The sequence below is a fragment of the Corvus cornix genome, chromosome 10, assembly GCF_000738735.6.
Source record: "Corvus cornix cornix isolate S_Up_H32 chromosome 10, ASM73873v5, whole genome shotgun sequence".
NCBI lineage: Eukaryota > Metazoa > Chordata > Aves > Passeriformes > Corvidae > Corvus > Corvus cornix.
In genome coordinates, this window is record NC_046340.1 from 1,509,712 (window position 1) to 1,522,751 (window position 13,040).

At 41.8% G+C, this 13,040-nt stretch overlaps 1 protein-coding gene and 1 long non-coding RNA gene across 5 annotated transcripts in view; one reads left to right on the forward strand and one right to left on the reverse strand.

Moving 5' to 3' along the window:
* DMXL2 (Dmx like 2) overlaps positions 1-11,225 on the reverse strand; it is a 47,544-nt gene extending 36,319 nt beyond the window's left edge. For 3 of the 4 annotated variants that reach the window (XM_039557339.1, XM_039557337.1, XM_039557338.1), the window contains exons 1-5: positions 11,085-11,171; positions 2,885-3,010; positions 1,551-1,622; positions 783-861; positions 167-323 (exon numbers count right to left, since the gene is read on the reverse strand). In XM_039557339.1, the coding sequence (XP_039413273.1) occupies positions 167-323; positions 783-861; positions 1,551-1,622; positions 2,885-3,010; positions 11,085-11,171 (521 nt within the window). Of the gene's footprint in view, positions 1-166; positions 324-782; positions 862-1,550; positions 1,623-2,884; positions 3,011-11,084 lie in introns of all 4 variants that reach the window. The other variant, XM_039557336.1, reaches the window with a different exon arrangement.
* A 563-nt stretch (positions 11,226-11,788) lies between these two features.
* LOC120410527 overlaps positions 11,789-13,040 on the forward strand; it is a 250,231-nt gene continuing 248,979 nt past the window's right edge. The window contains exon 1 of the long non-coding RNA XR_005602730.1: positions 11,789-12,475. This is a non-coding gene — a long non-coding RNA (uncharacterized LOC120410527). The remainder of the gene's footprint in view (positions 12,476-13,040) is intronic.

The window sequence follows — 13,040 nt, forward strand, 5'->3', positions numbered from 1 at the left end:
ATTAAAAATTGGTTTAAGTACAGCAAGCCTAGGTTAGATCCAACAGGAGTGAGGATTTTTTATTTGGAATAACTTACATTGTTTGAATTTTATGGTATTTAAAAGCATATTTTAAAATACAGGTGAGGTAGCATTGCAATTTCTCTTAAAACAAAAACTATCTCACTTGCACTGCCAGACACATTTCCAGTCATTTAGAACCGGGAGAACTTTATCATCCTTGATCTGATTGTTGGCATCCTCATCTTCATCTTCCTCTAGAATGTCATCGGACGGAGGGGCCCACAGCTGCAGGAAGTCTGTTGCTGTCAGTAACCTGTTACCTGGAAGGGAGTGATAACGGAGCTATGGAACCAAGACGATGAAGGCATGCTGAAAGGTTAAGCCTCTTGTCATACTTTGTTGTGAATTATTCAGAACAGGTTGAAAGCTAAACTTTAGTCCATTTTGAATATGACAGGGTCATCTTATAAAGATCCATGTCTAGGTACATTGCTGACCTTAATTGTGCTGAAGTTCTATTTAAATGATTATCAGTGATAATTAAGTCAGTTAACAACACTGGGATTCCCAAACTAAGATCTTACATAAGAGACTCAAACACGTGGCACAGCATCTTAACAAATGTTAACCATAGCCTCACATTTTATGCAGCACTGCCTGAGAAGAGGTAATTTAAATTTTCCATATTCAAGCTCACACTTTATTACAATAAAAATATTTTGTGTTCAAGTCATTCTAACTACAAATGTTGAACAAATACTTCACAAATGATGCATTACCTTGAGGATCCCAGGCCAGGTTGTAAGTCATAGAACTGAGGAAGAATTGCCCAGTTTTTAGCCACTGACACTTCAGTTGCTGTAGTATAAAAACAGTAAAGGATTAATTCTCACATCAACAACCAAATATAAAGGTATTGCTATTTCCTTCTATATGAAATTGCTATGAGGCCTGTTGCAAAAGTATTCAGTGGTAGATTGCTAAATCTAGTTTTAATATGCTTTTAGATTGTTTTGTAAAATGTAAATGCATCCCAGGGTGCCCTGCAAACCAGATCTGGCCCTGTCCCACATACAAATATATCTGTAGATTATTTTGTACTACTGTAATCATAGATTTACAGGAACATAAGGGATGGAAGTATAGATGCCACAAAGATTGTGAAACCTGCTTGAGAACATCCTTAATGCTCGAGTCCTCGGCCATGGCTGTGCTGTTGTTAAAACAAGTCTGGGTGCACTAAAGTCTGTGTCGTGTTTCTGTACTGCATCTCTGACAACCTCTTCAAAGGACAAATACCAACTCATCACCATGTCAATCTAGTATGAGATTCAAGAACAAGATGTTGGGAACTTAGGAAAAGGGCAGTCCACACTTCAATTCATGCAGTGGAAGAGTGTACCCATCCAGTTTTATTATGAATGGTGGAAACGGTTTATCCATCAGTCTGTTGTGTGCTGACATAATACAATAAAAATAACTGGCAGACAGACTTCTGTCTCTTCTAAGAGCCTAAACGGAATTACAGTTATGAAACACATACTTACACAATTTCTTTTATGAGAATTTATACCAAGCGGTTCAAAAATGCAAACAGCGTTTCCATATGATGCTGCAATCTGGGAAAAGAAAAAAAAAGTTGAAGACTCAAAATGTAAGGTTAGGAGGTCAGTGGAGTAAGTGCTCCTCAGTATTCCAAACCAGCTAAAGAATCTCCCATACCTCTTCTATGTGCCAGTGTTCTTGAAGAGTGAAATCAATACAAATGTAATTAACTGTGTTATGGGAATATTTTCTTAGGTCATTTGAGAAAAACAAACTCCTGAAGAAGCCCACCTTTCAGATTTTAACTCTTAAGCAGGGCAGACATCTCATTCAATGGCACAAACACTGTCAGTCAGATGTAGTATATCCTTCTAGGGCAACTACTCTTAATGCATAAGGGAAAGTTGATGCCTTCACTGCTTCTGCTCATGTTCTGTGTACTTCACAGCTTACTAATGCATTAATTATTAGTGTCTGTGTCTCTAGATTCCATTTTGTATCACTAAATCACTGAATAACAGTTACAAGAAGCAGAAAGAAATGCAATTTTATATTTAACATTCAAATACATTTTGAGAAGAGATAAATGGCAAATAGAAAGTCTGAAGTACATATGCTATTGAATCCCTTAGTTTCTTTCAGCCACTTATTTCACAGAAACCTCTAAACACAAAACAGTCTTTATTAGGTATTTATCTGGGTCTGTTCCTAATACTCATATGCTTATAAGTACTTTTGACTATCTTTAAAATTCCTCTTTTTCTTTAAAGATTTTTAAAAGAAAAACTGTTTAAGTCCTTCTCATTCAGGATCTGGTTTCCCCAATATAGAAATGATCCACAAGTTTCATGACATTTATTACGAAATCTCGTTTCTTCCGTAGGGGGAGGGGGAGAGAAGGTTGCGACAACACAGCCAATCCCAAAGTAAAGAACAGACTTTGAGTTCAGAGTCCTGAATGCAGAACCACCCAGGGGTTTGTGCAGATCTTGTAGGGCCCATCTCTGAAGCTGGAACATTCCAGTTCTGATATTGTGCTGTAACTAATGCATCTGTCCACAGTTTGTGACACCTCTTATTGCAGGTCCCGGAAAGGAATAAAAACCATTGTTACAAAGATGTCTCCTGCTTCCTTTACACTCTTCCCTCCCCCAAAGGATTCTTAGAGTAACATAAGACTAACACAAGAGGCGTTACTCAGAAAGTCCCAGATGAGTAAACCATGATCTTTGTTGTGAAATTAACTCTTTCATTCCATTAAGTACTATGTTGCCATTTAATTATTTCAGAGTATTGAAAATTTAAAAATTCTATACAGATTTATTAAAATCCTTACCCTGCCTTGTCGTTGGGAGCACTCCACACAACTGACCTGGATGTTTCCATGTTTAGCACCGGGAATAATTTGCACACATTCAAAGTCATTTGCCAGAATAACAATGTCACAACCAGAGCCATATGCCTGAAAAAATTTTTAAAAGAAAAAATTTGAAATGTTTATTTTAAAAACGAACTGAACGCTTGTTACACCGCCGATGTTTGGGAAGCTGTGACTACCCCAGTTAAACAAGAAGCTACAAAGCAGCGGGTTTGTTCCTCACTAATTCAATGAGCAAAAAGCAGAAACACAGTAGTGAAGGAGACCATAACTCCACTGGGGTTTAAACCACGGCAAACAGAAACAGTACAAAACCCAACCAACCCCCCACACTTAAATCTAGAACTTGAGCTCTGTATTTACTTTTTCTTTTGTTTATTTTAGATTTTAGTTGGTTTTTTTTTTCTCCCCTCCAATTCTGGTTGCCTCTTAGAGGAAGGCAGCCAAGCCAGGAGCATTTATTAATGAATTTCCATGTACGTTTCTTAAATAAGTGTGTGTTCTGCCTCCCTGCCTGCCTTTTTTATTATTCTTAATTTTTAAAAAGATTGTTATTCTCTTCTATAAGAATGCAATTGCTGGGCTTTTCTGAGTTTTAAGAAGTGCACATTACTGTAAGACTGTAAACGAAAGATTTCTCTTGGATATACTGTTGTGCAATACACACTATATCCTAAAGAATTTGTTTACGAAATAGCTATAGAACAGTGATAGCTTGCAGCACTTTTTACTGGCAGGATAAATATACACCTGTCTGCCAACCTTTCACCTGTTCTAAACAGTTTAATCACTCCAGATTATCTGTCCCACTGAGCTCCCACATTCAGGTGTGGAAATCTCTCCCTAGGATCAATCTACCACTAAGCCTTTTACAGTAACCAGTTAGAGCTGGAAGTCTCTTTCCTTAAAGTAAGTTTTCCTTTGATTACAATACAGTAGGCAGAAATTTTGTAACAGCTGAGTTAAGCAGAGAGTGCAAGTCCTCCACATGGTACAAAATTACTTATCATTTTAACTTGTCCACTGGATTTTTCACAAGAATTTCCAAAATACTGAGTCAGTCCTTGCTCTCTCCTTTGAGATCAATCAGTGTAAAGGCTACTTGTATTGTAAGTGTATGAGAGTTAAGAGTATTTGTATCGATTTACATGACCAGTGCCCCTTGGTGGTCACACTAAGATAACGGTGCAAGATCACCACTGGAACTAGAATGGACAGTTTAGGCCTCATGACTTTCTATGTCTACGTCTAATCCTCCTGGGAAGGAGCAACAAGTGAGAAAGGCTGAAAAAAAAGGGCTTCATTTAGTGAAAGTACATCACTGCATGAAACAGAAAGGAACAGCAATACGAGCAGCAAAGCAGAAAATCAGTCCCCAGAAATTAACACACCATACAACTGCACACACAGAAATGAAAACTGCAGATTAGACAGATCGTCTGAAAGATTTCCAAGGTCATCTCACAAAAATAGAGTGACACGGTGCTGTCTGAGACATCAAACCCACACTGCTGTTCAGGGAAGCTCTGAGGAACTGATACTGGAGTGATTCACAATGTAAGCAGGATTGCTAAAAGGTTGTTGGAGGGAGATTATCTGTGTAATAGAATATCCCAGCTCCTTGATGACTAGGCTATGTGATTATTAGCCCCAGTCTGGAAGGGAATAAGTTATTATTAAAATTGAATAGGATTATTTCCAGAATGTAAGAGAATGAAAGACGGGATTCTGAAATAAATTCTGGCATTGAACAGAAACTCTTTTTGTTTTGTTATTTTCCTATTTTTATAGTAGGATTTTTTACTAAACAAACTTCGCCAGTTGTGTTGAATGCTGGACAAAACAGTAAAGGCTCCCAAGTAGGAAGGAAGAAGACTGAGACCAGGATGTGAATGCCCAGAAATAGACAGGAAAACAAAAGCACACCCTCTTGTTCCAATAATTTATTCAGAATCCTAATATTCACAAGAAATTGATTCTCCTACTTGAACTTCAAAGGGTGAGCAATTAAAACAGAAAAGAATTGACTCATCTTCTTTTCAAAAGTCTTCCTCATAACTACTAATACAAACCTACTAAAAGACGTGACTTAAATTATCTAAGTAAAAAGAGGTGCTGCGTTACAGTGGGACCCCGACAGTGCTGATCCACTTAAAACGAGGACTTAAACCTTTCAAATCCCCTATTCACTGTCAGTACTGATAACTTGAGTTGCAAATTTCAGACTACGTTATACACTAGTTGCAATTTTATTGGCAAGAGACATGTATGTGTGTCTCAGAAATTGTAAAAGAAAAGACTTCTCAGCTTCAGTTTCCTTGTGCTTACTGTTCTTAAACATGCCCATTTGTATATGTGTGTACAGCTCAAAATGCATGAAACAGGAAATATTTTATACTTGGCTATGTCTGTTTATTCTGTGAAGCAAAAGAATTTAGCGTCTTTCTCTTTAAACATTTTAGTTTTTCATCTCTCCTGTCCCCTACCTGCACTGTCCAGCAACAAAGCATTAAATTTCCAGGCAATTATACTATTTAGCGTATTTTTACAAAGTTAAGTTAAAAAGTGGTTCTGAATTAGAAGTGTGGTTTACAGTCAAACTCTTTTTCCTGAAAGAATCATCAAGATACAGAGATCTCTTTCCTTTGTGAAATGTTATTACTGTCACTTGTACCCATCCTACTCTTTGCCTGTTTACTGCTGCACCAACAAGTGACTCAGCAGACCTGAGTGTCCTGTGCCAACAGAGGGGATCCCTCGCTGAGGGGCTTAGGCAGAACCCATTCCCAGCAGCAGGATACCAGCCCTCAGCTCGAGGTTCTTAGAGCAAGTGCTGCTATCTCTTGGTTCTGGGGTCATTTTCTGAGTGTAGACATTTATTCTGAGAATGTGCCTTACTTCTTGAAAGTATATTAAAGTATATTTACCTTAGATCTTAAAATTATTTTATGAAGTCAATTCATTAGAACGCACCTTTGAAAAAGGTCCATATACTTTTATGTACTGAAAGATAGTTTCATATTTCACATTATATGCCTAAATACAAGTTTTTAATTTGATTACTTTCATGCAGCTTTTCTGATGGCTTCATTATATTAACATGTTTATACTTGAAGAGAACACTTTTCTGTTAAATCCTCTTTTCTTCTGTCCTGTCAGTCCTTAAGCTGGTAAAGCAGCAGAAACACCCCACACTGACAAAGAACAGGGAAGTGTCATAATATTTAACATCAGTAGTTCCTTCTTAAGGATTCAGCTGACATCTGCATGAGGTCATTCATGCCACCACAGGTCTCTCCTGCCAGAGAAACAGTGGCCACAATATCGGTGGCAGCAGGCTGACAATCTGCATGGCCTGATAAAAGGAATGGAAAGTTGGTAAGCCATACAGACAGGAAAGATGGAAAATAAGGCACTGAGGTACTGTAATGGATGAGAGCAGCATAGAGCTCTTAAATAAGCAGAATTATGAGCAGTGGCTGAACAAAACAAGTGCACTAAGAACCACCCACATGGAGTATCTGCCAACCTCCATTTCTAATGTCACTGATAACTTCAAGGAGAAAATTAAATGGAGTTGCAAAACCACCAGAATGCAAGGATGACTTGCAGGATCCATAAGGAACTAATAAGCTGTAGTTTGCCAATATCTGCTCTATCTGTCAAGATCTGGGACCACTGAAATGAACAATGACAAAGCTTTAATTGAATGCAGGAGCAGCACACAGAAGTAGGACATTGTGTCCTACTGTAAGAGTTTGTGCTATATGCTCAGTTTTCAGGTAATATGAAAGCACATGCATCTGTTTCTTTCAGCTGCTCGTTTTCCGGTTTGCTTCTGGAACTAAGAGATAGGGAAACAATTATTCCTTCACATTCTCATCTTGGTTTTTCTTTATACAAATATTTTACTCTGTATAAAAAAAACGAAAAAATTATTGCCTTCCTATAACCTGCAACTCTTTACAAATTTTGCATAAGTGTAATAAAACACAAGTCCTCAAGCTCCTGTGTGTACTATTAGGGATGCAGAGGCATTTCAAGATGGTAAATGATGTGGAAGAAACAGAATCAGCCCACAGTGGTGTTAAAAAAAAATAATTTCGTAACCATCTAAAATAACATAAATTAAAATCTCTACCGAAACCTGAATTCAAGTCTGTGCTGGGCTTAAAGGACTCCTCTAGTAAAACAACACTCACTCGTCCTTAAGTTTGTGGCTATGAATAGTAAACATAAGACGCAGAAATTCCTCCCCCTTCTGCTTAGCAATGAAGACACCTGAATTCTGAACCATTTCCAAACTCTCATCAATGGACACAACACTTACACTTCCTCCCCCTCCTCCTTCCAAGTACTGCTAGAATTACATACCCTTAATGCAAGCTAGCAAAATAACTGAGAAACAACTCCTATCCTACTACTAGCCTGTGGCCTGTAGAACAGGCTTTCCTAAATTGACATGAGAAAAATTCATGATTAAATACTTTACAATATGCTTAAACATACAGAGATAAAAGAACTCAGTAAGGATTCAGATATTAAGCGTCTCTAATCCAATTTACACAAAAACGTGCAGAACATATAGATACATGTAAATAGTAATAAATAACGGAGAGGGATTTGCAAATAAGTGTTTTAAGAAGGATGGAGTAGTAAAAAAGTAGGAGAACCCTACAGAGCAGAGAAAACCTATTCTCAGTTGCTGTATCTCGTGGACATCTGTGTGAAAGAAGATTTTGCTGTTTTCAATGAGGTAAAAAAATTTCCATGGGTGTGGGAGACTCATCTGCAACAGCTTCTGAAATTCACCACACGCAGCTCCAGGCCAAGTGTCAGTATTGGCATGGAACATGTCAAGAACCTTGTCCTTTTCAAAAATAAAAAATAAATTTTTTCTCACTTTCATCAATAAAGTTCTTAGATACCCCTAAAATCTGACATTCTGATTTTTCATTAAGAATGTTTATAGTTTTGTGCAATTAGTGCAGAAGTAAATATTATTTCCTGTTTGTCTGACACTTGAAATTTTTATATTTATAGAATCCAGCCTCTAGGTAAACGACATAGCTATTTTTATCTCTTTATTTTTTAACCCAGACTAACCTTAGAAACAGCTACATTCTGTTGTAGCTGCTTAACCAGCTCTTTCAGAACAAAAGCTAAATTAAATCAGCTGTGGTTTGAAAAATGCGTTTTCTACCTTTAAAAGCTTATTAGCTGCCAGTTAGACTGTGATGTACAGACACCTCTTCTGTCAAGGCAGGGTGTGTACTGTGAGGCACTGCTTAAAGCTCAACTCTGAACCTTTCTGTAAACCCACTTGTGGAACACAGTTAACAATATCTGCTAAAATGAGAACGTGAATTAACAGCAAGCTAAAAGGTGCACAGAATTATTCCCAGAACTTCTGTCATTCAGTATTTCAACCCTTTGCTTAAGCAGAGTTGTTTTCAGAGCCCAGACGAAGGGGGCTGAAGAGACTGTCTGGTGCAAGACAGCATTATGGAGCTATTTTGCTTCTAATCACCTTCCAAACAGTTTTTCCTGTGTATCACCCGCTCTGCCAGTCTGGCCACAACACAGCTACAGCACCCACAAGGCAGTTTGCTACCACACATCTCTGCGCCTCACCCCTTCCTTAGGAAAGGCTGGATTAGATGTCAGGATTGCAGCAGGCAGATGTGGGAGCAGAGGAGGAAAGAACCCTGCACATTTCAGAATAAACACTGACAAATCCTTTGTAGCCAAGCTACAGCAACTCTATTTCTTTGGATCTGTATAGTTTTATGCAGTTCCTAATACTTGTTTTTATTAGGCAAAGAAAAAAACAGTGGAAAAATTCTTTTCCCTGTCTTGTTCTCAGAATAACTAGATGACTTCTACCAAAGCTTTAAAAAAGTTGAGGCAGACTGTGTTATCATCCTAGCCCTAGCTACACCGACTTGGAAATTAAAAGCTTACCTTTATCCCCAGCAAGGAGTCATGCAAACAAGCCAAGGACAAACCACAGAAAGGAAGAATGAAGGGCCTGAGAATTGCAATGTCCCTAATCACGTTAGAAGAAAATGTGTTTCTTCTCTCAGAATTCTCAGTCCTTTTCTGGACTTAGGTATCTAAAGCACATTCATCTTAAAAGGAAGTTTCTTCTCCTACTCCTCCTCAAAAAAAGGGAAATATCTCCAAAACTATTAACTAGTGGGTACATATATATATGTACCCAAGCCATTATTCTGCTGTTAAGTGGAGTATTTTTAACACGAGTGATTCATTTCTGCACACAAAGAAGCTGTATTTTCAAGTGCCTGTGATGAATCAGTTGTAGCAATTTTGAACTATTCTCACGCATTTTTAACGCCCAAACATCAACCAAAACGTGAGTGGGCACATGCGCACACAAACAGCAGCTCCTGTGCCACAGCCCTGTGGGTTCACACAGACACCTATAGGTTCACAGCTCACTGGGCACATCTCCCTTGCTCTCCTGCTCTTCCCTTGCCTGGCTGGTGCTGTGTGCCAGTGCCTGACAGGCGCTGGAGCTTCAGAGCTGACTCTGGTCTGCAGAGTCAGACTGTCACCTGAACTGCAAAACCTGCCTCAGGATCTGAGCTGAAGTTACGACTCCAAACAGCTCAGTGGTTTGGGGGCACAAAGCTACGTCCATACAGGTGATGTCGACCGACAGAATTTGAGGTTAGGCACTAATAAACCACCTGCAGTCGATGGTAGACTATGAGTCTACTAAACCACACAGGTAACTAATTCCCTAAGAATCTGGATATAAGACCCTAAACAGTTCTTAACCATACAGTTTACTATAGGATCAAGGTCTAAAATGGCAGGAAATAATACTACGAGGACAGAGAACGAAGAAAAAGCAAAGAAGAAAGTTACAGCTATGAAAGTCTGGAAGACATACTTATTAAAACATACTTATCTCTTTAGTTTCTTGCTTCCTGTATTATAAAAAATTGGATGCAGCAGCCAGAGAAGACAGTGAGGTCTGTTATATGTAGTTCCCTAATTAACATCCTACCAAGCAATTCTGCATTGTTTTGGAAGACATCACTTTTGCTCTTGGAAAATTCTTGTATAAACCACAATATACATTATCATTCATTACTGATGTTATCGAAACCATGAAAAGAATTAGCATAACGTTGTGTTGCATAATACCATTTGACTGACTTTTCAAATTGTCATAGTAAAAAGAAACACATTAGAATCTGAATATGTGTAAATGACTTCTTATATAAATATCAAAAGTAACAAAGGTCCCCTTAATAGCAGTATGGCTGCATAGCAGCAGAATGAGGAAAATAAAGACAAACATGGCACCTTTTATTTCTTCAGACTCTCCAGCATTCATTACTGAAATAAGAAGTCTATGAGAATCCATTGTAAGCTTTAAATGTTTCACGAGTCTGCTGACATTTATCTTACACCAAAAAGGATGCTCTGCATCATTTTGCTTGGAATTGGTTTGTGCCTGGGATATAATCTTTTTCATATAAAATGCAATGAGAAAACTGATTCCCAAAGAATAAGATACTGATCAGACGGCAGCAGGAAAACACTGCAGAAGCTGATCACTCACTAAAATCAAAGCATACCGAGCATACATAACGAAGTGAAATTGCCATTAGAAATTGACAATAAACAAGTATAGCCTGTGAATGAGAAACAGATTGTCTTGTAAACTACGGGGCCCTTGAAATTCACTTAGTGTATCTCTTTATCATCTCTTTCTGTTTCTTTCCCAGTTTGAGACGAGCGTTTGACAAATTTGTGTTTTATCAACCTCAGTAATGGAAGGCAGACGCTCATCAACAGCGGGCAGGCTTCGTCAGAATCCCAGTGCAAGTGACGGTGTGCGCTTTGCAGATGAGACATACACACGCACACACACACAAATATATTTTAGAAAAAAATTAAGGAAAGACAGACAGGAGCACCCAGCGAAACCCGAGGACACACACCCCCGGGGGTTTCCCCGGCCCATTCAGAGGACGGAGCGCCGGCCAGGGCTGGCAGGCGACCCCCGGATGCCCCCACATCCCCCGGGTCCGCCCGCAGCGCCCCCCGCCCGCCCGGCTGCCCCCTCCCTCCGCTGTCCCCGGGCCTACGGCCGCCGTGCCCGGGCCGCGGCGCCCGTTACCGTGAAGGGGGTGTCCTGCACGCTGCCCACGGAGTACCCGTTGTCGCCGGGGTTCACGGCGCCGGTCAGGACCTGGTGCAGATGCATCGCGACCGCGACCCCGGCCCCGGCCCCGGCCCCGGCCCCGCCGCGCGACCGGGACCCGGATGGCTCCGCGGGCGCGCGCGCGAGGGGCGAGGGGAGGGGGGGGGCGCGCGAGGCGGCGCACGCGCCGGGCGGCGCCGGGATCAGGTGGGGGGCGCGCGCGGGCACCGCCCTCTGCGCGAGCGGCGGGGCGGGCCCGGCCGTGCGCGCGACCGCGCGCGGGGCGCGGGGGGGGGGGGGGGCGTACCGGGCGCGCGCGGGGCCCGGGGGGGGGCAGGAGCGGGGGCGGGAGCGCCCCCCGCGGCGGCCGGAGCGCGGCCGGTGCGGTGAGCAGGGCGGGGCCGGCGGGACTCCCCTCACGGGCGGGACTCACTCCCCTCACGGCGGGACTCCCCTCACGGGCGGGACTCCCCTCACGGGCGGGACTCACTCCCCTCACGGGCGGGACTCACTCCCCTCACGGGCGGGACTCACTCCCCTCACGGGCGGGACTCCCCTCACGGGCGGCAGGCACCGGAGCACGGCTGCGGGGGCGCGGCTGCCGCGGCGGCGCTCCGGCGGGGAGGCGTGTCCCGGGAGCGCGGCGGGCGGGGCGCTGAGGGCAGCGGTGTGCTCGGCCGCGCAGGTGCGGGTGCTCTGCCGCCCGGCTCGCACGGGTGCCTCTCTCGGTAGTTGGACATACGTGTATGAATATATGCCTATGTGTACATGTATATATATATACGGTGCTTCTGAGGGAGGATTGGTTTGTTTCCGTTAAGGCTCCTCTGGTTTGGTCATATCCCGGAAAGCTTGGGATGCTCTCGGGAATGCACCAACGTCGCTCCAGCAGTGCCCGCAGTGTGGGGACTTCGAGTAAGGTGTTCAGTTGAATTTCACGCACAGTGAGTGACCTCACAGAAAATACGGAGAGGCTTTTGCTGCTTTATTTGTAATAACAAAATTTTTTTTTGTAAAAACAAAAGCACTCCTGAAACCTAAAGCCTTTGCCGCTCCTTCTCTGTCTCAGAGGTGTAGAGAAGACTGGATCCTGAAAATTATTTGGAAGAGATTCTAAACTCTGAGTGGGGGAAGAAAAATACTCTGTATGCTGTGTGTCATGAGATAAGGAAAATTCTCAGTTTTCTTGTCCCGGGCCGATAGAGTGGTCTCGCTGTTGCGAACAATTGAAGCTGCAAAGCTCACGCTCCTTTAATGTCTGTGGCGCTATTGCCTGAGTCAAGACTGCAGGATTCATCCTACCTTGTACTGCTTCTTAGAAGTGCTCATCTCTTACTGCACAAATGCACGCTACTCGAAGTGTAGAGGTAAATAAACACAAAGTCAAGGGACATTTGAATGGAAAAAACATTGTCATGAAAATACTTCTGATTTTGTTTACTCCCGTGCTTGTTAGAAGCAATCCCTTTGTAAAGGGAGCAGTGTCTCTAGCTGGGGTGAAAGGCAAAGAGGAAAAAACCATTTTGATCTTCAGTTTACCTGGTTACACATGAAAGCACAATGTAATGTTCGTGTGCTTCCATCACTATTCTGTAACTTCTCTGATTGAAAGCTCTTCCACATAAAATGTGTAATAACTTACAAATGATTTTTATTTTGGATAGGATTGTTTAAAAAAAAAGCATGCAACAGGACTTAAAGGCAAAACCAGTTTGGTGGGGCTTTTTTTGTTTTGGTTGGGGTTTTTGTTTGTTTGTTTTAACGAGTGGAACAAAGCCCACCTAATGCCTGAAAAGGGCAGCTGGCTTTTGGATTGACAGCTGTAATGGGAACGAACAGCACAATCTAAAGGAAAGGGTTTTCCTGCTTGTGCTGGCACAAAGTCTTCCGAGAAAGCAGAGTACCTGCAGGATTCATTCAGTCTTGCTGGGT